This window comes from Aplidium turbinatum, chromosome 17 (assembly GCF_918807975.1).
Source record: "Aplidium turbinatum chromosome 17, kaAplTurb1.1, whole genome shotgun sequence".
Lineage (NCBI taxonomy): Eukaryota > Metazoa > Chordata > Ascidiacea > Aplousobranchia > Polyclinidae > Aplidium > Aplidium turbinatum.
Genome location: NC_137488.1, coordinates 2,971,359 through 2,996,446, shown reverse-complemented (window position 1 = coordinate 2,996,446; position 25,088 = coordinate 2,971,359). Strand labels below are relative to the sequence as shown.

Below are 25,088 nucleotides of genomic sequence, written 5' to 3'. Positions count from 1 at the left end.
TTTATGCTGATATAAATTTGTTTTTTGTTTGTTAATTAAATGTTGCAATGAACTATTTGGAAAAACTACAATGACACAAACACAAATATGTATGGGAGATGTTATAGTAGGCCAGTGTAGCAATGGTCGATCTTGTTACGGGCTTGTTGAACGAGCAGGATATGGTAATTTGCATATTTATTAATCTATGTGCTGTGTATGAATTTAATTTGGTTAGAATGAATTATTGGTTGTTTAAATATGGTTGTTTATGTCAGCAATTTTTAATCTGTATGACACTTTTCTGTGGTAAACCTTTAATTGGTCACTGTGGTAATAGCGTATTTCTTGATAATATTACCAAAGATGCCGTCTGCATTATTGTTAGTTCAAGTTTGATAATTTCTGTAAGCTTAACTTGATAGTTGGCTAATACTTTACAATTTATATGTGTTGGCAGTTTTATCACAATTTTATCATAAGCAGTTTCCTTTGAAACTAGAAAACTCATTACTTACTTGGAATGTGAATAATGATTTGAGTTTTTGATTTTTATTTGAGCAAAGGTGTAACCTTATGACCTGGGGGTTTTTTTTGGTCATTTATCGGTCATTGACCGATTTTTTAGCAAAATGTCCGAAAAAAATATAGTCAATTCGGTCAAAATGTCCGAAAAAATATATAGTCAATTGACTACTGTATATATGACCAAAAATGACCGAAATAAATAAAATTGACCGAATTTTTTCAAGTCATTTCGGACAAATGACCGAAAAGTCTCAGTGAAAAAAAAAACCCAGCTTATGACTGCTTTATAAAAAACTTATATAATATCACACTTTTCTTGATATATTTCTTCCAGATTTTGATGAGGATTCGGATGTTGATGAAGAATCTTTGGAAGATGGATGTGTTCATGTGGCGTGGTACCCTGATGGGAAATGTCAATCCATAAAAGAAGCAAAGGTTCTAATTTTTTTTTTTTGGTTTATATTAATACTGTAATAGTTCACCAATGAAAGATTTTGTACTTTTTTGTTGTTGTTTAAACTTTCTAGGTTATTGTCAGTGCAGATTGTAGAATATCATGCCACCAATTGTCACACTGTGCTGGTTTGTAGCGAAGAACTCATTATTCCTTGTGCATTGCATCTCTACTGGCAAAATCAGGTAGCACTCAATAATTGATATTGAGGTAAACAACAGTTTTGTCTAAAAAAGTCAAACTGTTTATGACAAATATTTGGAGAGATTATCTAAAGTTAAGAATTTGGAGTGTAAAGCTAAACACAACTCAATAAAATTCCTTTTTACATGAACAATTTAAACTTGTTAGGATATGTCGCTTCCATGTTTTTAATATTGTTTGATAAAAATGATTTTATCATTTAATAAAGATTTTAAACTTCTTTTCTAAAATGCATAACACATTTATTCAAACCTTATCATAAAGGTGTGGTTTGTATCCACAATCAGGGCTGGTTTTAGTCGGTCCAAGATTTTATGAATCGGTTTGAATCACTCAAATCAAAACCCTGTAGCTGAAAAATGTTACATTTAACTAACAAAAGACCAGGGCACTCTGTACGTTCAAATGACAAAACCTTACATCTTTTGAGAATGAATGGTGGCATAATGACTTCATCCTAAATGACACTAGTCTTGGTTATTCTTTGTGGCTGATGTTAAGGTTGCACTCAATTACACAGCAAACTGTATTTTTGCTGAGTGTTTGTGGTAGCCTATGTGCACAATTTTTAAAATATTAAGCCATGAACGTTTGTTCGCAAGCAAACTAATTGTTTTACCTTAATGACACTATTAGTATATATACAGTAACTTTTGTGTAAGGCAGCATGTTTTCAATTTCCTGCTCAAAATGATCAAATCAAAAAAACTTGGGGTTTGCATTTGAAGAGCTCATGTTCAAAAGAAGGAAAGTGATTGCACTAAAACTGACCAAGTTTCTTATTTGTAGCTTCAAGTGGTTGATCGGTCCAACTTGCCTCGAGACATTGTCCGGTCCAAGCATGGCAGACAGGTATCGCCAGATATTTTTGTTGTTTACAATCAGTCCTATGATTTATTGTACTCGCTACAACTAATCCACAATATGTTGCTGTTGCCGTACCAAAATTATATCGTAACTTTGGTGTTTGACAATTTTTGTGTTGGTTTATTTAGTTATTTAAAAAATCACACTCTACCAAAATTGTTTATTTAATTGTCAGGCACTTTGTCAAAGAGTTTGAGTGGTGAGTTGTCTCGTCTTTGGTTAAAGCTTTAATATACCTGATCCTTCTAAAAGAGGTGTGTCAAACCATTTTCAATTGCTAAATTTGCAAACAGCTGGGAACAGTTCTTAACGTGGATGTAATATGCGATGTTACCATTGTTGGAACAGACAAGACAATCAAGAAGGTTGACACCTCCAATTTTCATCACATACTGGTTTGTTTACGCTTTTCTTGACTTTTATTTTTACTGAACAGTTTTACTTAACATTAAATTGTGCTTGATGGGAAAACTGTAGTTAGTGTGAGAGTAACTGCACATAAGTGAGGCATGATAAGTGAAGGCATAAGCAGTGATAAAGGATACAGATGATAAGACGTGTACCTTGTTGGTCAGTTATTTGTTTATTGAATTAAATAAACAAAAAGATTTAATGTTTATATATGCTGTAGGCCACTGAACTTATCCATTGCTTGTTGTTCCTGACTTAAAACAAGATTTTTGTCTCAAGTTTGCATCTTCAACTATGAGAAGTTGTTCTCCACTTTCAGCACATGAGTTTGTTGAAATCTGAGAAAGGACTTTATTTCCTTTCAGGATCTTGTGGAGGGAGAGATGGTGGCGTACGGTCCTTGGTTGGGAACCATAGATGATGTTTATGAGAGCTTAGTGATTCGGTTTCCCAATGGAGCAAGGTTAGTCAAAACAAAGATTTTATAATTTCAAAACGATCTTCAATCCGGTGCTACAAAACCTGTTTATCGGCTAATAGTAAATGGTAAAAACTTGTGTTTGCTGCAGCTTTTCAAGTATTTTAAGCTTGTCTGCAATTACTTTCCAGAGCTAGAATGTCCTTGGAATCAGATGAGTCCGATTTGCTTGGAGATGTGTATCCCCATCCCAGTGATGAGGTAATATGAATTAAGATTGCACTGCTTAAGATTTCCCAAACATATTAAAGTCGTAGTTTATAGTTTATGTTCACTTTAATATATTATGTTATATGCCCTGTGGTTGCTTGGTTTTATCTGTCTATGGTTGAAGAAAGTCACCTCTTTACCAAAATTGTATTAAAGTTGTGTTTGAGTTATTGTAGATCTTTTTTCCATTTTTTCGCTTCCGTTGCTGTTGCTGTCTCAATGGGTTATAGGCAAATTGTTCGTAAGCAATTGTTCGTAAAGCAATTGTTCGTAAGCAATTGTTCGTAAAACAATTGTTCGTAAACTGTTTTTTGTAAAATGACATCCGTAAAACAATTCTTCGTAAAGCATTTCTTCGTATACATCAAATTTTAACTGCATGCACGAAAAAATGCTTTAGGAAGAATTGTTTTACGAAGAATTAATTTTTTTACGAACAATTGTTTTACGAACAATTGCTTATGAACAATTTGTCGGACACCGTCTCAATGCAGTGTGCTAGCCAGGTACGCACAGTCTTAGTTTCAATAAGTGCATTGAGGGATCCCTGAACGACTGAATATTGTTTTCTCTACGTTGGTACAAATAAGGTTGAACCACGACAAGGATAGTTGTGTGCGTTGTCAGACATTGAAAGGAGTTGATTGGTTACCATAGTTTATTTTGTTGTGCGATATCGTAACAGCTAAACATTAAATGGCACAGCACGCATAAAAAATCCATTGTTAGTCCGATACAAGCTTATTCTGCTTTTCAGGGAAGTTTTTGTGATGATGGTTTTCAGTATTTTCCTGGACAGTCCCTGAGCGGGGTGGCACGGGCGTTTCGAAAAGTCGAGTGGTTGGGCAACGGACCACGACCAAAGCTTAGGGCCAAAGCTAAACTGAAAGTCTTAGTCGAACAGGTGAATTTTATTTGAAGCTTGGTTTTTTATTAGTTGAAAATTAAACATGTTCAAAACAATATTTTTAAGCACTGACAGTGAAATAAAATTTGGTTTGCATGCAAGGAATATTTTTCCGTTTAAATTTATGTGTGCAAAGAAATGGAATATTGTTTAATTTAATATATATTGTGTGATTTCTATATGTTAGTAATTGTGAGATGGTGCCCACTGCCTTTTTGCTGATTACTAAACGAAATTCTCGTCTACAGGGTGAACAGAAAGTTCTTGGACCAACTTATAAACAATTTATTAATAAAAAATAAATAAAATTTTATCAAAAAGATATCACAATAAGAGCTTATACTAGGAATAAATTTGTTTATTTTCAATGTGGCCCCCTTCACTTGGATAACTCTGTGGATAACTCTTTCGACTGAGGCATGTAGCTCATCCTGGGATATTTTGTCTCACTCCCACAGGAGTGATTGCTTCAGAGCATCAACACTTGGGTGAGCAACAGAACAGGTTGTTGCATCCAATAACGACCACACACAAAAGTCCATGGGATTCAAATCAGGCGATGAGGGAGGCCACATTTCCTTGCTCCAGAATCTTGGAAGTTGACGTGTGCACCAGCCCTGAGTCTTTCCTGAGGTGTGGGATGGTGCACCATCTTGTTGGAATGCGAAGGGTTGATATTTGTAGTGTTTCTTAATCTCTTCAAAGGCTGAAACCAAAATATCGTTGATGTAGCGATCTGAATTGATTTTAACCTCTTGTTCCACGAAAATCAGAAGAGACTTCCTAGTTTTGGAGATGGTGGCCCACACCATGACAGAAGAAGATTTTTGATGGCGGTAAGCTGTTCTTACAGAATCTTTAATATCTACTGAAGACTTTGCATAAATTCTATTATTCTGATTATTGAACTGAACTTCAATTGTGAAGAGTTTTTCGTCACAAAAAAATAATCTCTTGCCCTGCTATGCCTGCCTTCAGTTCTCTGAGAAGAATCTGTGCTCTTTCAAGTCTTTTTTGCTTTTGGAGAGGTGTAAGGAACTGCCGTTTTCTCATATTGTAAGGAGACAACTGAAGATCCTTTTCCACAATGGTTCTCATTGAAGTGTTGCTCACATTCATGTGTTTGTCCATTTGACGGATGGATCTATTTGGGTTTCTCCTCACCCTTTCTCGGACAGCCTTAACCACTTTCTTTGTTTGGAAGTGCGAGGTATTCCACTCCTAGGACAATCTTCAGATGTACCAAGTTCCTTACATCTATTCACAACTTGGTAAACGGTGGGTTTGGCAACTTTTAAGAACTTAATGATCTCAGAGTTGGTTTTCCTTGCGCAATGGAGCTGAATGATGGCTTCTCTTTGGCTCATTTTAGACTTAAATTTTAGAGAGTTTAACAAGATATTTAACATATTGAAAGGCATATACTGCACTGAGGAGGCCGGAAGGCCAAAACGGTGTGCCACTGTCTGCAGTTAAGGGACATTCAATAGGTTGAATCATAAAATGAAAAAAGTCCAAGGACTTTCTGTTCACCTTGTATACTATGTCAGGCATTGTCAGGGCAAGTGTGTACTATTATATGTTGCTGTATATAAGTATCTAATTGAAAGTGTCTAAACACGAAATGTTAGACGGGAATTATTCTGTGCTTCAATTGGCAACCTGTGCATTGATTAGAGAGATGCCATTGCAGGTTGAGGTGCATGGCATATCAGTGGATTGGGCTCACAGGGCGCTATCCTGCCGCCCGTCTTCCACCACTACAAGTTGTTCAACAGAAGAAAGCACTCAGAGTGGCACCATCAGCGATGATGAAAGATCCGAGAATACGACCTCTATGGCTCCTTCCATGGAAAATGTAGAAGACAAAAGAACAGACTTTGAGAAGTTTCTTGGCCTGAATGTTGATCCTTTTAAACCTCCGCCGAAAGATATCACTGGAGACAGATTAAAACAGTAAGTTGCGTCGTGCGAAAAGTCTTATCACTGATATTTTTGTGAACACGTCAAAGATACTAATCAAGTTCGGATACTTCGTGCTTGATCCCTCTCAACCGGATTGTGTAGGATAGTTAACCCGTTTTACATGTTTTTAGTTTTTAAATAGAATCAACCAGTTACGGAGATTTTTTCTTCAATTTGTAACCTTTATTGTAATCAGGGCTGTGGAGTAGGGCGAAAAATATACGACTCTCACACCTCGATTTATGACACAGATGTACGCCGTACGGAGTTAGGTTCTCGGGACTCCTGCTCGACCCCGAAGTTTGCGACTCCAAATCCACTCCTGCTCCAAATGTTTTGAAAATATTGACTCCTAACTCCAACCCGATTCCAAACGCAAAGCATAAATCACAATACAGATTTTTTATAACCTACTACGCGTAACACTTATAAAACGCTTATATACGCGTGACACGAATATAAAACCATAGAAGTACACAAAAAACTAACGGCGCCAAGTACAGCATAGATATTTTTCGGAATGGCCCGTTTCGGAGAATCTGATTCCGAGAAATCCCGATTCGGAGGCAGCCTTTTTCGAAGAAAGCCCTTTTCGGAGATTTTTTGAAAATCTAACGACGCCTTCTGTAAATCCAACGACGTCCTGTTTATTTAAAGAATTTCAAAGAAAAATAAATTGAATTGAAATTTAGCGAAAAATGTTTGAACTATTAAATTAAAATGTTTGCTCACATAAAATTGAAACGCACTTTGAAATTTTGGAGCAAATCGGTGTTGTAATTGATCGGAGAAATGACCATTGCGTTTACAAGCGCGCCGCGCCAGTCAGTAAACAGCTTTTTTTACATCGAATCAACCTGTTCAGACGTGAAATCAATGTAAAGAAAAACGATAGGCCAACTGAGTGATTCAACGTATTCAGGCATTGAATCAATGTAAATACGAACTGTTAGGCCAATTGTGTTCTTTGACAAATCGAATGGCTTTTGTAAATGTTTCTGAGATAACCTATACCTAGTCAGCAAAAGTTTCCATTTGTACACGATTTCAACGGTTGGCGACGTTGAAACGATGTAAAAATGACAGATTTGCTGGCCTGGAGCTAGGCTACCGTACCGAAGTTGAACTTAACTAATAAAGCGGTTGCAAACATATTTCCTTTCGATGAAACCTATAGGCTAACACGTTTGGTTTGCCTTTACATTACATTCAAAACTTTTGTTGACATCAGAAATTTTTTGACTCTCTTGAGTTACAGCATCTTTTTCTGAAAAAGCTTGTTTTGATGTAAAGTAAATATTTTTCTCCGAAAAAGGCTGTCTCCGAATAGGGATTTCTCCGAATCGGATTCTCCCAATAGTAGCAGACCCACTTTTTTATGCTAAAAGTATCAACTGGCAAAAAACCGGGCTCCGACTCCAGCTTTTGGACTCCGAATCCGGCCGAAAACCGAGACTCCGGCTCCAAAATACTCCAAAACTCCCGCTCCTGCACACCTCTGGTTTATGACTAGCCGACTCCAATTTCAGTGTTGCCAGTATTTTTTTACATTTTTGTCCCTATTCACTTTTTTAAATTTAATTTCATTTAAGTTGTCATCGAACTTGTAACAGAGACTTTCACAAAAACTGACAAGTACAAACACTTCCATTTTCAGGAAACGTTTTAAAAGCACAATACGGAGAACAAAAAACAGCGATTGCAAATTTTTTTGTTTGTTTATCGTTTTGCTTCAAATCAGGATCGGCCTTGTTTTTAAAAACTCCGCCTCCACAGCACTGATTGTTGAACGTGATCACGCTAAATTCTTTTCTGCTTCAGCGTGAAACGCATCCTGCATTTCTGGAAGGCTCATATTGGACTTGGGTCTCGATTTCTTTACCAGCTGACAGAAGAAGACGCCAACAATTTAAACAGTCAAGCCAAACCCCCGAGCACCAAAAGCAAGCGCTCAAAAAGAGTTTCTACTAAACAGAAGTCACACACGTGAGTGTTTCACTAGATCCCAAGTATGTATTTTCATGAAACTTATAAATTTTCTCATAGCTACATTTTTCAGAAATGCCTGCAGATTAGGGAGCATTCAAATATTAATGTAAATTTAAATTTATTCTTACGAGTGTGGCGCAGTGACATTTCTTTGTTCCACGCCTTTTCCACTACAATCGTACTTTTTAATATGACAAAACTTTGATGAATTCAAGACCCGGCAACCTGAGAGCAAACATTAGTTATTGGAATGCAGCCGTACGAGTGAGAATGAAACGGCTGTGTATGGGTCACAATGGCATCACCTGCCTCGTTTCGCCTCATTTGAATTAAAAGCTTTCTGTTTCCCTCATTGAGAATTCCTTGGTCATAACGGATCCTTCTACTTTCACAGCAGGAAGGTGTCAAGATGTGGCTCCTCAAGCTCTGCGACGAAACGAGAGAGTGCCGTGGGAAGAAGTAAGAATGATATTAGTCTCAACCTATGCTATAGAAAGGTTGCAACCATGTTTGATATTGTACATGGCACACGTAAAGAATCATCAGCTGATTCAGTGAAGCAGCAAACTTTTGATATTTCGATTGGCAATACTCACATTATATCATTCGTATTTTGAGCATGAACACTCATAATTACAAGCACATTTCACACAGTGCCATTGGCATTAACTCACCAAGGTAACAAAAGCTGTTGAAGATGTTAGTTATATTTGACTCGTGGAAGTTGATATCAAGGAAATGGTCTCAATTTTATGAAAGACTAATTTCAAATGGTAGTTAGATTGTTCGATGCGGTGTTCTTCAACCGCGGAGATAAGGAGATTTTCGCATTATTTTGTTTTGTTACGATGACGTAGTTAATCAATAATCATGTAGTTTGAGTAAAACATGCCCATCTATTCACTCAGTTGTGATGCAGATGATTCCGCTGTTGCAAGAGACTCCGATACTGATGATTCTTCTTCTGCTGATGACGAAGATGACGATGATGAACCACCAGTTAAACTGCCTGTTACCAGAAGCACCGGGTAAGGATGGCTTTAATTGTTTTGTCCATTCTTCAGTCATTTCAAGTTTTGACCAACAGCTTTATTTGTAGATTGTAGCTCCGTGGATATACAACTCTGTTTCCACGCAGCTCAAGATGCACTTCTTTTTGTTGAAAAGTTTTTCATGGTCCTCTTGTAATCTCTCCTTGCTCTTACTTTCCTTACAATTTAAGGCTTTACGGCTCATTGCCAACGCTTCCCGGGCCCATGGTTTGAAAGCAACTGTCGTAGCGCATGTGAAAGCATCAGGTTGTATCAACAAGAAAGGCAAGGAAGCCAATCTTCGTATCCACCTTTTGGCATGCCATTAAGAGCCATGCTCTTGAGCGGTTTTGACCCGGGGTCGTACCTATGTCCTCACTACTCCGCAACCGGCATATGTTGTTGTCAAGAGATCGATCGATAACATTATGATCGATTGCATGCCTCCTGATGCATTCCATCAGACTACAAGCAATTTGGTTGCCAGTAGGCCAATTCTCTTGGCTCAACGGCCAACGCGTGTCAAGGCAATATCTGAGCTTGGGATTTTGTGTTTGCTTTCTATACCATTGGTAATTGGGTTTGTAACGGATTAGCATAGCGTCTGCTGTGTCCAGTGAATGAAACTTTGCTTGTTGAAATTCACTGCAGCTTTCATTTCACTCGATGCCGCATTATGAGTAACTGTTATCTTAAAACCACTTTCATGTTGATTACGTGTGCTTGAAAATCTAAACTTACAATTCATAATCTGTTGAAGTCAGTGTACAGCAGACAAGCATAGTTAGAATAGCACCTTGACTGGATATGAGCTACAACTTACGGTACATTGTCTTTTTGACCAGTGCAAACGACGTTGATGCAACCGGAAGTGACGTGGAAGAATGCGTTGTCGAATCAGAAGCAAGCTCCAACTCCTATGATAAGATGGTTAAGTCCCTGCACATGCTCACACATAAGGTAACCATGCTAACAGCTGAATACATTGAAGCATAACTCATTGTGGATGTTAATTTTTGTAATCCATTTGTAATGCTGAGATTGCAACGATACCGGTACCATGCTACCTATCCACGACCAGTCGACCAGGCAGCCATAGATATTCTCTATTATTATTGAGGGACCAAGTTCCAATGACGGTCGATGATCTTATAATATGGATCACATGAACTCAAACAAATGTGCTTGAATACTTTACAACGGCTCACTGTGAACATTCTGAGATCAAGGGTTTTCGATCTACTTGTCATTTTAATCATCGGCGATTTGCACGCAGTGCTGTTTGTAAATGTTCTGCAAAACCATGACGCTGATGTGGAAGTTTAAATATCTTCAAAGAACTTCAATTATTTTATTCTCTGCCTATGCAACTTGCTTTGTTTTAAGGTCGGATCTTTCAAGTTCAAAATTAAAGAAAGTGGCTCGGGCGTCAACATCAGTCTCCAAAATCCCCACTGTCCTCCAAAGGTTCTCCGCGCAATCAAGTAGGTGCTTTTATGCATATCCAAAAAGTAACCACTTTTATGTTTCAAAGCGTTTAAACTGCGAAATATTTCGAATAATAATCATAATTTCGCGTTTGGGCAACGTAACGTAATAACTGGTTACTCTCTACTAGCATATTAAGCAGTTCAGTTAAACACGTTAATAACTCTTTATGGTGAATGTGAAAGTTGTAACTTTATTGGCATATTTCACACGTGCAAACACAAACGACTTATTTAACCTGATGCTGAAGGTTTGCTGTGGTAGTACCGGCTTGTCACGAACTTTATTCTTATTTGCTTTAGATGCAAACGAAGTTAAAACAAAACTAGAAGCACTTCCTGGCTATCGATTAATACGTTGGTAGTTTTCATTGCCCAATTGTGCATGTACCTTCCATGCAGAAGCATATTGTTCACCTGCTGATGCCATGCTACTGTTGGAAGCCTTGTGGAAACTGCTTCGTCTTACGAATCATCAGTCATTTCGGGTCGTTCCGGTCTAACTTCACCGCGCACGCCATAGTTACTTGTCATTGCATGACGAAGGTTGCTTCCCAGTTTGCTGCTCAGTAGCAAACAACATGACCTAAGACAGTATCGTGCTTGTTCAACGGATACGTTATGTTTATCTTTACTGACGAGATGAGGCTATAGTTAATCTATTTTCATCTTGCTGCATAATGAGGAGGAGACTCTATGGTGAACTGGTGAAATTGTGTTCTCGAATAGAAGACTCTTGTGAGGACTGTAGTAACTTTTTGTACAAAGCCGAAGCCCACCTACTCCTGTGTGTTCATGATAGTGATTATTTCAGGAAAATGTTGAGCAATCACTTGAACAAGGTGGTGCACAAAGAAAGCAACCCGAGCCTTGCGAGTCTTACCACCAACAAACTCAATGATATGATCATCCAGTCTGTGAATGCATCTTCTCTCCGGATAAGATTTGACGAGGAGGAAAACACATTCATTGTTACCGGCGACACGCCTGGGGGAACAAGACCGGTAAGAAAAAGTTACATTGAGCAGTAAACGTTCCTCTGAAGCCATGTTGTAGGTCAGCGTGGTCCAAATCGCGACCCATTATACTTGGGCTTGTATGAAATATTTGCCATTAACTTGGTATCTGTTTCAATCCCCGACAAACAGTAAATGCAAGACTGCCTCTGTACTCCAGTTCAAAATATTTTTAAAAGCTGGGAGGACTATTTCAAATACAAAAGTTGCAATAAATTGTACGATTGTACCTCCCATCCTGCAGCATGTTGTTTTTGTTTTCTCCGTTTGCTGATTTTGTTTGTGCTTTGTTTTAGTTTTCTTATTTAAATCTCCTTATGGCGCAACCAAATCATGTAAATGCAGATGGTCTGAATGTCACGATCAATAGGTATAACCCACATGGTAGGCTACATTATGTCTTGACCATGCGTACTGTTTTAATTGTATAATTCTTACGAAATGTTATTATCGGTTACTGTGCTATAGTGACCTTTGATTGCGAATTCCTTATTATGTAATGTACTTCTAGAAGAATTTGCATACGTGCAAGTCTGGAAGCTTCTAAAAGGTTCTCGGACTAAATCAGTGGTTTTCAACCTGGGGGTCGCGACCCCGGGTGGGTAGTTTGCTTTTTCTCTGGGGGTCGCGAAGACGAACAATAAAAAGAAAGTAAAAGATTTAAGCAGGAAAAAGCCATCTCACTGATGCTGCCTTGTGCATGAATTCAATAAATGAGTATTTTTTTCAACTGAGTGGTCTCATAATTTATATTATTTTTGTTTATTTGCAGACATTTTGTTTATTGTTGAGACCAAAGTAGATCTCTGTGAAATATGTGGCAAGAGAGTGATGAGAAATTCAATGCAATGCAAGGAATGTGGAAAGTGGGTACGATGTGCTAATGTCAAGAGAGCCGCAACAAGATTGGCGAAGTGTTTTGTTTGTGGGAAATGCAGTAAAGGAAGGAATGAAGTGGAAGGCCATGATGATGAGTTCTGCCATGGCATCGAAACAGTGACAGACTTCTGTTATCTGGGTGATCGGATAATTGGAAGTGGTGGATGTGAAGCAGCGGTGACAACAAGGGCAAGATTGGGCTGGGTAAAGTTCAGGGAATGTGGGGAAATGTTGCATGGCAGAAAATTTTCACTAAGGATGAAAGGAAAAGTATATCGGAGCTGTGTGCGGCCTGCAATGCTATATGGTAGCGAGACATGGGTATTGAGAGAGAGTGAACTGGCAATCCTGAGAAGAACGGAAAGGTCAATGGTGAGAGCAATGTGTGGGGTGAAAACGAGAAGGGAAAAAAGGACTGAAGAATTGTTGGATATGCTAGAGATGAGAGAGACCATAGACCAACTGGCAAGGGCAAATGGAGTAAGATGGTATGGACATGTGATAAGGAGGAAGGAAGGAAGTTTTCTTAGAAAGGCACTAGATCTAAAGGTGGATGGAAAGAGGAAACGCGGTCGTCCAAGAAGAACGTGGAAACAACAAGTGAAGGATGAATTTAAAAAAGTCGGACTGAAGGAGGAAGATGCAAGGGACAGGGTGAAATGGAGAAAAGGGATTAAAACAATTGCTGCGCGGAAACAATCGGCCACCCCCACTAGTGGGGAGCAAACCGACGATGGATTATGATGAGACAGTGCACACCGTTTCGGCCTTTCGGTCTCCTCAGTGCAGTAGGTACACTGGTATGGTCACGGAGATATACCTCCGTGTGACATTTTCCCGTTTGTTGAACCTAAGCTCCAAAAATGGTACTTCCGCCAACCTTGCCGAAGTGCTCAAACTGCAAGCAGTGAGCTTTGTTAATTATATTTTTTTGTGCTATTGCGCATACACAAATATATTACATATGCCTGAATCAAAATTTTTGGAAGGGGGTCGTTAGTTACATTGGGTTGTTAAAATGGGTCGCGATATGAAAAAGGTTGAAAACCACTGGACTAGATCGAGTAACTAGTCAGGTAGCAGGTTGTTATGAAGTCACAAAGATGTTTACGGGTAGTAAAACTTGATCAGACCAATGAGTTCTCATGGCATAGCATTTTGGTATACCTTCTCGAAGTTACTGGTCAAAACAAACTAGCTATAAATAGCGGCGTAATTGATTATTGAGATTGTTGTTGAAATTGATAGAAATTGAAGTTGAAATTATTGAATACGAGTAGGTAAGAGTTGATGCTATTAGAAGTTGTGATTGACATTTGAGTTGTACGAGAAGTCGTGAGAAAAATTACATACAGGTGTTGGAATCTAGTGCTGTGCACAGTTAGTTTGATTTATATTGGAAGTGCTGAACCATTCGTTAAGGTCCTTCAAAAATTTTTATTTATCATCTCACAAGTAGAACTATCCGACCATTGTTTAACTGTTTTTCGTTTGATATCCCAATAAACTACGTCATTAATCTTTCCCAAATATCGTTCCTGGTAAAAGATAGAAAGAATCGTGACACTGAACATGATGCAAGGTTTTAAAAGCTTTTAACTTTAAAAATTTATCACATTTTCCATCAGTCGTTTTGCCCTTATAAAATGTCTGGAATCTTCTGTTTTTAGAAATCTACCGAAAACACAGACATCGTGCTTTGCGATCTGGACAGAAATTCGTCGGATGAAGACGGACAAACAACGTTAATTGAACGCAATAATAACCTCAACAAAACGTCATACTGTGGTCAGTCCATAGCCGGCCACAAGCACCAGGCTGGGAAGAAAGTCAAGTACGAAGCAGGACAGTTGTGAGTGGATCGTTTGCACATGCTTTGTTTGAAGAAGTTGCTTTGAAAGCCTGCTACGTTAGCAGTGTGCACTGTGCATCATCTTCAATCGCTGTGGTTCAGTCGTTGAGATTTGGAAGATGGTACAGTACTTCTGTTCAGTTGATATGATAATCTTGTATCGTACATTAACAAATTACATGCGTTGTTTATTGGGGCTCTTAGAAGCAGATATACTTCGTTTTGACGAAAATCTCTTCAAGTGTTGAAGAAGTATGATAGTATGAAGAAGTTCCTAATAACTACTAAAGCTCATTTCGAACATTTTTATTGTTTATCAAACAGCACACAGAACAGTCATGTCATTTGAAAGTATTGAGAATATGTGCACCACTGAAACCGTTGTTAGTGGCACAGCACTGAGGGCAACGCACAACTGTGAATCTAGTGCAAGACGCATTTCTATGTAAGAAAGACCATTATTGGGTGTCGTGAACTAATACATACTTTATTACGCAAGCTTATATTAGCTTTAACAAACTAAATGGAACATCTAAATAAATATAAACAAATGCATTAAGCTTAGTACTTCAGACAATAAGATTATCAACCTGAACCGCACCTCAACATAACAAGCAAGTAAACAGAGTGGGAGCGCCAACTGAACAGTTGCGTTGGCCAAAGGCATTATGCGTGGAACGCGGCAAGAGTTTCTACTGCAGCATACAACGCAAATTACACGACATTCACCCCTTCATAAAAATTATAGTACAATAAATACGCAAACGCTCAATTATAGTTCAGCCTTTTTGGCGGGTTTTTTATACGAACAGAACGCCAGTTTTTCTGTGTTTGCAATTCAACATTAGGATCAATTGGTTGCGTGTTAATAACCGCACCATCGTCTGCAGAGCTCCTCTCACAGGTAATTTCACGTTCGACGTCATCAGAAACATTTCTAATTCTGGAGTTCACTTCATTCGATTTCTCCACTTCAGCAGGGTTGACGGGGTCGGCAAAGTCTCGTCCTGGCGCTGCCAAGTCTCTGGCAGATACAGTTGCTTCCCTTCCATTTGGGAACTTTACCACAGCATAGTTTGGATTTGCATTCACAAGTTGAACCTCGTCCACTAGTGGATCGTACTTGTTACGTACAAAACGTTTTACCAGTACCTTGTCTTCTTCAGTCATCCACGAAGGTACACATAACCCAAAAGTTGAGCGTCGTGGAAAATTAAAAAGTCTTTCGTGAGGCGTTTCATTTGTGGATGTGCACAATAACGATCGAAGTGAATGCAATACCTCAGGAACAACTAATTCCCATTGTGAAATTTCTAAATTTTTAGTTCGAAGAGCTAACTTAATTGCATTCCAAACAACACCATTATAACGTTCACACTGTGAATTGCCACGCGGATTATACACTGACGAATGTGTTGTGGATATGCCTCTCTCACTTAAGAACTGTTTTATATCTTTGGATATAAAGCATTTTGCATTATCACTATGCACTACGGCTGGCATACCAAACATGTTGAACAAAGATTTCAAACAAATAATTACGGTATGAGAAGTAGTGTTACTACAAGGAAAAACAAAAGGGAAACGCGAAAATTCATCAACAACAGTTAAAAAGAAATGATTTTTAGTATTTGACGGCAATGGTCCTTTAAAGTCAATACTCAATCGTTCAAATGGTTGCGTTGCTTTAATCAATGTAGCTTTTGGAGGTTTGTAAAACCTTGGCTTCACTTCGCAACAAACTTTGCAATTTGTGACCATTCTTTTCACATCATCTATCGAGTATGGCAAATTCATTGTTCTTACAAAATGTTGCATTCTCACAACTCCCGGATGACACAAGTTTTCATGAATTTCTTTCAGTGTGTTCCCAGTTGTACTGGCACAATACGCACGAGATAAAGCATCAGATGCCACGTTAAGCTTGCCTTCGCGATACACGATATCATACGAATACTGTGCCAATTCGACTCGCCAACGCATTATCTTGTCGTTTTTTACTTTTCCTCTTCTTCTGTGGTCGAACATAAAAGCAACTGAATTTTGATCAGTGATCAAAGTAAAATGTCTGCCTAAAAGGAAATGTGACCACTTTCGAACCGCTTCTATTATGGCAGTAGCTTCTTTTTCGATACTGGAATATCGCTTTTCGTTCGAATTCAGGGTCCGAGAAAAAAACGCCACAGGCCTTCCAGCCTGATGTAATATTGCTGACAACGCAATATCCGAGGCATCAGTTTCGACTGAAAAGGGCAAGTTTTCATCTATTACCTTCAAAGTGGCTTCTGCCAAGACTTGCCGAAGTTCGTTAAAACACGAGATAGCTTGATCACTCAGGGGAAACCTATTACTATCAACAAGTGGTTTTATTTTGTCCGAATATTGCGGTATCCATCGAGCATAATATGCCATAAGACCAATAATTCGTCGTAGCTCTTTGGCTGAGGTTGGAACCGGCATTTCTAATAACGACTTCACTCTTTCGCGATCGGGGCTTAAACTGCCATTACTTATTTCATACCCCAGTAAGTTGATCTTGTCTGTGGAGTAGGTGCACTTGTCATTATTGAATGTGAGATTGCACTTGTTTGCAACTGTTAGGAAATGCTGAAGGTTTTCATCATGTTCTTCCTTTGTCTTACCACACACGGTAATATTGTCCAAATAAGCAAATGTGCCTTTACAATCATTGCTCTCGATGATATTGTCAACAATTCTTTGAAACCAAGGTACAGCATTTGTTAATCCAAACGATAGTCTTTTGCTTTGATACAATCTACCATTGGCTTCAAACGCTGTATAAGGCCGATCTTCTACAGGAATTTCAACTTGATGGTATGCACTTTTCAGATCCAATGTGCTAAAAAAAGAATAGTGAGCAATCTTGTTGACCAAATTTTGCATGTTAGGCAATGGATATCCGTCTAACAACGTAAACTTATTGATAGTTTGACTGTAATCAATGCACATTCTTTTCCTGTGATTTTCTCCAGATACCACAAGGACTTGAGCTCGCCATGGTGCAGTGCTTGGCTCAATTACACCTTGCTGAAGATCTTTTTGTATAGTTTCAGTTATAAACCTTTCGTTAGCAGCAGACTGCTTTCTGGACTTAGTCACAATTGGCTTACAGTTGGGCGATAAATGTTGAAACAATCTTGGACAAATATCCGTTTTCACGCATTTTAGTGCCCCCAGATACAAAGGAGCTTCGCTACCTCCAAAGTTAATTTTTACGTGCTTATGCTGAGCCAAGAAGTCTTGCCCCAGAATAACGTCCGTTAGCAAATTATCAAGCACGATAAGTTTCACTTTATCGTATTCACGTCTTTGAAAGTAAACTTTAACAGTAGAAAATCCATCGCTTTGTGAAGTTTTTTTATTCACGGCCAAACCAATTTCATTAAACTCCGGTTCGATAGGAATTGCATTCTTCAAAGCAAAATGTTTGCTCACATGACTTAGGGTAGAACCCGTGTCCACAAGTGCTCTTGCAGTAACACCATTAATACACACAGTGTAGTTAACTTTATTTGGAGCAGAATGTAAGGAGAATAAAGAAGCACTAGACGGATTTTGTGAAATTCGTTTTCTACGAGAACGACACTCTCTTGCATAGTGACCAAGATAACCACACTTATAGCACTTACTGTTCTTCGCAGGGCATCTTTCTCTTCCATGATTGTCAGGACACCCACAGTGGGAGCATTTTTTCTTCAAGTCAGCTGCAGCACAACTTTCATTTAACGGAAGTCTTTCACGCAAAGAAATCTCTTGTTCAGCTGATTCTCTCTGAGAACACTGTATCGTGTTGGCAAATGTTGATGTGTTTTCTTGGCAGTAGGTTTGCTGTTGATTTGAAACTAGAAAGGCATCAGAATTTTTCTGAGCAATATCTAATGAGCGAGCTTGATTAAAAATAGCATCGAGGGTTATGGTCTCTTCTCTAATATTTTCCAATAGTCTTTGACGTATTGATGCAGACAATATCCCTGATATAAAAGCGTCACGAATCGCTTCATTGCGGCAAACTTCCGCGGTTACGGCTTTATAATTGCAATCTCGAGATAGCCGCTTCAAGTTTAATACGTAATCATCTAATGACTGTTCAGCCTGTTGTTTGCACGTCATTAGCAAATGTCTAGCAAATATGAGATTATTTGGTTTCACGTATAATCTTTCTAAAGTTCTTATTGCAAGTTCATAAGTATTACATTCACTGATGTAATCGTAAACATCCTTATTAACGTGGGCGATCAAACATCGCAGTTTATCGTCATCACTGATCTCTGGTTCAGCTGGAAATGCTGCAAGAAAATTCGCAAATGTTCGATGCCAATGTTTCCACTCTTTACTAGCTTGACTAGAGTTGGGATCAGCGCTGAACAAACTGGGCTTTATAAACTTGCTATCCATCTTCAATTAGTTTGTTAAATTGTCGTGAACTAATACATACTTTATTACGCAAGCTTATATTAGCTTTAACAAACTAAATGGAACATCTAAATAAATATAAACAAATGCATTAAGCTTAGTACTTCAGACAATAAGATTATCAACCTGAACCGCACCTCAACATAACAAGCAAGTAAACAGAGTGGGAGCGCCAACTGAACAGTTGCGTTGGCCAAAGGCATTATGCGTGGAACGCGGCAAGAGTTTCTACTGCAGCATACAACGCAAATTACACGACATTGGGAATCCTGTTTCTGTCGTTTCGCATGCAATAACATTACAAATAGCTTCAGTTCTCACATTTGATTTTCCAGTGCGACCATCGAAGTGTGCTGTACCCATTCATCCACCAACGTTGAGTGGCAGGATGGTACTACCACATGGACACCTGGAGTCGACCTGATACCTGCCCACCATGTTGACGACCATGATTTCTGTCCTGGGGACTTTGTTGTCCGGGAGGGAGAAGGTGGGTTTGTGGGAGCAGGCTCAGGCAATTTTTAAAATGGTCATTTTTGATTCTTTAATGCGCTGTCTTCTACTTATCATCATCATCCAAATTCAGTTTTGTCCCCACTAGTGGGGGTGGCCGATTCTTTCCTTGCAGCAATTGCCTTTACTCTCATTCTGTCCATTGCATCTTTCTTCAATCCAACTTTGTCTGCCTCATTCTTCACCTGTTCTTGCCATGTTCTTTTAGACGTCCCCGCTTCCTCTTCCCATCTACCTTCAAAGTCAATGTCTTGCGAAGAAAACTTCCTTTATTATTTGCGAGATTATAATTTCTGGCGACAGAATGCTTCACGCTAAAAACAACCGTTACCGAGTTGTTTTGCCAGTTTTTTGTAACCCCTTGGTATGCGGGTTTATCTTACACGTTATAGTAATATCAACGTAAAACACGATTTTCCTAGGCGTGAAAATTGCGGACGCAGTATTTATTTAGGTTTGTGGACTTACCACTATTTTCAACTGTGCTTTGATTGACAGCACAAGCAGACCGGTATGGACTGGTCATGACCGCCAATAACGAGAATCGGATGGTAACTGTGCAGTGGTTCAAGCATCACGACAACGAAAAAATAGTTGAAGTCCTGAATACCGAAGAGGTGAGCGGTCATCTGTAGCTTACAATTGATTTACTGTGCGCTACTTTATCATAACAATGAGCCACGTTGACATTGGATGTGGACTTGGCATACACAGACTTCGACCTTACTGTAACATGTAGCCCACTGTGCGGTAGTTTAATAAGGCCATAACCGTGCACATACCAACAGATGCTTACACAAATCGAGGCTAGGAATATTGACAGTGATTATGACGTGTCGGCAACCGCCAGTTCAGTGTCATGTCATTGAAACGTGGCTTTGTACAAATTTGATGGATTTGTATTGTGCAACTTCATCACGATTTTTGTGCTGTACAAAGCGAAGAAAACTTTTTTTTCGGTAAGACGTAAGATTTTTTTTGTGTTCTCTGGAGATGAATCAATTGGGCCATGCAACAGTTGCATGGATGGATTGTGGGAATCTTTATCTCTCTTACAGTAAAACCTTTTGTTTACTTTCAGTTGAGTGAATATGACGTCATTGACCACCCAGACTTCACTTTTCGGGTCTCGGACATAATCCTTCGCTTGCAAGTGGAAGACAGCGCGATGGTGTCGTGGGGCCAAGTGATTGGAGAGCTGTTGAGGGTGACAACTGACGGGAAGTTGCTGGTGAAATGGAGTGATGAGAGCGAGACTCTGGTGTATCCGCAAGTAAGAACAATGATGCATTATGTTCACATCCGCTCAACCGATTCGTGGAAAGGGATTTGCCTTACCACGATAATGAGATAGAGTTCTCTATGTGTAGCCGTGTTCAACGGAAATTCTCGGCAGCCTAACGTCTTTATAACGTCGAAAATTTGTAATTATTTGTCGCTTTTGCAGGAAGTGTTTCTTATTGATCCGGACATTGGAGACAGTTCTATGGAGAGCTCTTGCGAGGACACTCCGGATGATATATCGGGATGGTGGACGGACTCGGAGGCGAATGGAGGCTCCTCTGATGGCTCACATCCGAGTGTTAATCTCGACCTTCCAAGAGAAGGAGTTCCACTTGCTGCCGATGCCACGCCAGCAAGTGACGAACCTTCTAATCTCAATAATTCACTAGAGGCCTCTCCGGAGGATATCCACTCGGGGATGGTTGCCCAGGCAACGATAAACTCCATGATTGATGGCGCCTTGGAAGTCATCAGCAACGAACAATCTGCTCCTGTAGACACAAACTCTTGTGAGGACGAGGTAGTAGAAAACGTTGTGGAAGATAACGCGTTTCCCGTTGAAGACCAACAAAATGCTCTTTCTGGTGAGTAACTTTTCTTTTGTGGCTTCAAAGTTTGGAAAAACAATTTTTATCGAAAACTGATGTGATAATACAGTATCATATAAAACTTTAGCTCCTTGTTTTTCGTAGCCGTTCCAGCGAGACAGCAGTTCTTCTCGGAAGAGGCTGTTCCTGCCAACCACATATACGCTGCTACTGAGTTCATTCCTAAACAAATGAAGCAGTTTGTCAAGGCTTTGCGGAAGGACTTGAATCTTTTACGAGCTTCGCTGCCTGCTGGAATATATGTGAAGACTTATGATGATAGAATGGTGCGTTGGTCATCCTGTTGGCTTGACTCTGCATTGAAGCTCATGGCGTTTATGTGTAGCATTGTATATTATAAAGTAAAAAGGCTCTGCTAGTTATAGGTGAAAACAGTCTCTTATCTTAATTTTTTACGTACTTTTTTCTACAATATGTCTTGATAGAGGATTTCCTAAGGAAGTGGAGTTCTTGCAATTTTTTGTGGTTATCACTAAGCTGGTTGTTAAAACGTGTCTTTGCCTCCTCCTCCTCTCGCCGGATGATCGTTGTGATGTTGCATTGTTCCTCCAGGATCTTCTATCAATCCTCATTGAAGGTCCTCCCCAGACTCCATATGAAAACGGCATCTTTCTTTTTGACGCCCAACTTCCGGGAGATTATCCTGAATCACCTCCACGCATCCACTACATCTCCTACTCCAGTCGACTCAACCCGAATCTTTACGTTGATGGAACAGTCTGCATCAGCCTGCTGGGTACTTGGTCGGGAAAGGTGGGCGTTAATTTTGTGAAAACTAAATTAACTGTTTTTTGTCTTAGAGCTCAGACAAGACTACACGTTATGTAGATTACACAATACAATAGATTTTCGACTTTGAAAAAGAAATCAAAAATTAACGAGTATCATCATTATTCATCTGCTGATAGAGATGTCATCCCGATTTATCAGAGTTGTCCTGCATCGTCATATTCTTCCCTATTCCGTCACATGTTTTTTAGGTGTACCTCTTGCATTTCCAATCACTATTTCTTTTTGAACCTTTCTTCTAACACAACGTTTGAAGATGTTGAATCGATGGAAATAAGGACTGGTTTGTAGACTGGGATAATGGCAACTTGCCTTCTTTTATATGTTCAATCCCTAGACATAGACAAAGCACTCCAACTTTATACTTCTGTGACGTAATTTTATTGTTGTTAAACAGGGAAGCGAAAAGTGGACGGAAAATTCCAACTTGTTTCAAGTTTTGCTTTCAATTCAAGGTATGCTTTACATTACAGTCAACGCTTCATATTGCAATTCAAACACTGATAAAGTTGAAATGCATAGTTAATTAGTTATGGTGTTTTGGAAGCAGCCTTTCATTGGTCAGTTATTGCTGTAGTAGCAGATTTTTTTGTCTTAAATTTCTTTACATGTCTCATTACATGTATATTTCGGTTCGGTCGTTCATAAACCTGTAACCTGCACCATTTCCATCGGTTGTTGAATTGATAGTGAGTCAAACTTTATGTGATCCTAATGTTTGCTATGATTTTTGCGTAATAATGAACAAGTCTTGTTTGGACAGGTCTAATTCTTAATTCCGAACCTTACTACAACGAAGCAGGTTATGAAAGTCATCGCACCATCTCGGAAGGATCCGAAAACAGTCGCTGTTACAACGAGATGGTGAGTAAGTGTTTGTTCGTATGAGGACGCACAGCTCTCCACAAGAGATTATTGAAGTTTGTTGCTTCAATCGAAAAAATTTCAAAATGTTTCATGCTTTCCGCCTGGTGTCGTTACAGGTCGTTTTACGCTTGGTTGAGCACATGACATCACTTATCCAATCCCCTTCTCTCGCTTTTCCAAACCTGGCACGTGACTTGTGCAAGGTCAAAGTTCAAAACTTTATTTCACGGATAAACTTGATTTTAAAGCTGTCCGAAAGTGACAGCATCAACAGACCTAATCCACTCCAACGTTGCACTGACGTCACACAACCGCCAAATTATGTTGATGACGTCACCTTGTTGCCGAGCAGCGACACCAACGTTGCCGGTTTCCCAGACAACCACGCTGATGATGTCACAATACCTTCTGCGGACGTCACGGATGCACTCAACCATGACACAACGTCTTCTGACCTCGTTGCCACAGATGATGCCAAGCCCACCTGCTCTAGCCAGGGGCGGGCAGGGTTTGATGTGGGATTCCCCCTGTACCCCTTGTCTAAAGGCGTGCAGCTTAGTCTCAGGTGTAAATTGGAACGACTGAATGAAATTGCTAAAAGCTGCACGTTTTTGAATAATAATTGAACTCATTAATGCCACGCGATTACTTTACCTGTTCGTGATTGTCCAATGCGTTTACTGGGGTCATCTATGATTCCTGTTAAAATAGGCAATACTGTCTTTAGATAAATTACGCATTTGTTGAAAAGTATTTATTTATATTATAAAAAGCTTCTTTGCCAAACACTGTTTTGTGTTCTCGTGCGTGCTCACCCAGACAATGGTGTATTGTTCTAAATCTTCATTTGCAACTTGCCGTTACTTTCAGGACAGAATTGGCGCAGTAAGAAAATTTAAGCTTTTTTAATTTTCTGTTAATTTTGGGATATTTTAACGCTGCCAATAGTTTTGCGATATACAGTAGAACTCGGTTAATCCGGATTCGATTTGACCGGCGATTCCATCCGGATTAGGCGAAGATCCGGATTAACCGATGACAGTTCTATCAAGCCTGACGTTACCTAGATAGAAGGGTATCGGTAAAAATCACCGAAATTGAACGCATTAGTGTCGTCATCTGCCAATTCCTAGACGCGCGATCACCATATTAGCGACCCGGTGATAAGAGTTCTTTTGAAATGCAGTAGCCTATGCATGTAAAACAATTGTATTTGTAGACTCTGCGTCTAACGCAAGAACACACTGGCCAAAGTTATATCTTCAGACATGCGTGTAGGAATAATCTGTAGTCACTCAAAACTTTTGAAAACAGTTACGGAGGACGAGTTTCTTTAGAAAACTTACAAAAAATCACGGTCAAACAAAGTCTTCTATTGGAAAAACATCACCGACATACCGCCGAAAATTCCACTGACATCTTTTCAAGTTACAGTACGAGTTTGGGCATTTGCGCAGGAATTTTTGCGTTAGGAGGGATTACTGTTCATGAAAAGAAGAAATCCGCAATAATTTATTGCGTCACATTAACGGAACAATAGATAAGAAATTTCTCGCAATAAGCCACGTTACGTTTTAGCATAAAATGGCAAAACTGTCTGGAAAATCCGGATAAAGCGATAGAGAAAGCGCAACTTTTGTCCGGAATAGGCGAAGATCCGGATTAAATAATCCGGATAATCCGAAGCTGTTTCTTAAGAAAAAGATTACAAATCATTTGTACTTCCAGTTTCATCCGGATTAGGCGAAGATCCGGGTTAACCGAATCCGGATTAACCAAGTTCTACTGTATGTTGATAATCACGTCACGCAACGGTGCCTTGGTGCATCAAATAGATTTGCAAATTTGGTTTATTTTTTTTTCTTAATTCCATCTAATGTTGTGCATTCGATCAGTTTAGTTTCGATTGTTGTTTGCGATATTTGTGAAACCTACGGTTTGCCGGTGGGATTTCTTTAATTTATTCGCACCAGTTCATGGTAACTGTCTGACTGTCACATCTCATGATGGCTTATCGCTTGGTGATGTTCCAATGCAAACTCTATTTCACTGTGTACTTGTATGAGTCTAAAATCGTCTGTTTTGTTCCAAAATCTTTCTTGAGCTGCAACTAATTGAAATACAATTACATGGCGTCTTCCAAGTCCTGGTTTGTTTTTAAAAGTGCTGCTCTCTGGTGATTGGATCTCTAGTAGCATTAGCTAATGGGTTGGGAGTAGAAACGCTTGCGCAATAAATGTAAGAAGATGATCACAAGAAGTCTAAGCAAAAGATGCTATATGATGACGTGTTGGTGCATAACTGCAAGTCTGTGCTGCAATAAAAATTTCCTT

At 39.2% G+C, this 25,088-nt stretch overlaps 1 protein-coding gene across 2 annotated transcripts; it reads left to right on the top strand.

The window, feature by feature from the left end:
• LOC145786489 ((E3-independent) E2 ubiquitin-conjugating enzyme UBE2O-like) lies at window positions 1–24,898 on the top strand. Of its 2 annotated transcripts, none has more exons than XM_082598155.1 (24): window positions 1–164; window positions 842–945; window positions 1,958–2,020; window positions 2,329–2,430; window positions 2,812–2,909; window positions 3,056–3,125; window positions 3,892–4,038; window positions 5,735–5,997; window positions 7,828–7,992; window positions 8,393–8,454; window positions 8,915–9,023; window positions 9,872–9,986; window positions 10,413–10,510; window positions 11,328–11,517; window positions 14,079–14,260; window positions 19,030–19,184; window positions 19,706–19,824; window positions 20,289–20,480; window positions 20,655–21,075; window positions 21,184–21,365; window positions 21,652–21,852; window positions 22,286–22,343; window positions 22,652–22,752; window positions 22,872–24,898. In XM_082598155.1, the coding sequence occupies exons 1-24, from the start codon at window positions 71–73 to the stop codon at window positions 23,379–23,381; spliced, it is 3,801 nt and encodes a 1,266-aa protein (XP_082454281.1). In that variant the 5' UTR covers window positions 1–70; the 3' UTR covers window positions 23,382–24,898. The 2 variants fall into 2 exon arrangements, with proteins under 2 accessions (XP_082454281.1, XP_082454280.1); XM_082598154.1 differs by having other exon boundaries at window positions 8,390–8,454.
• Window positions 24,899–25,088: the final 190 nt, after the last annotated feature.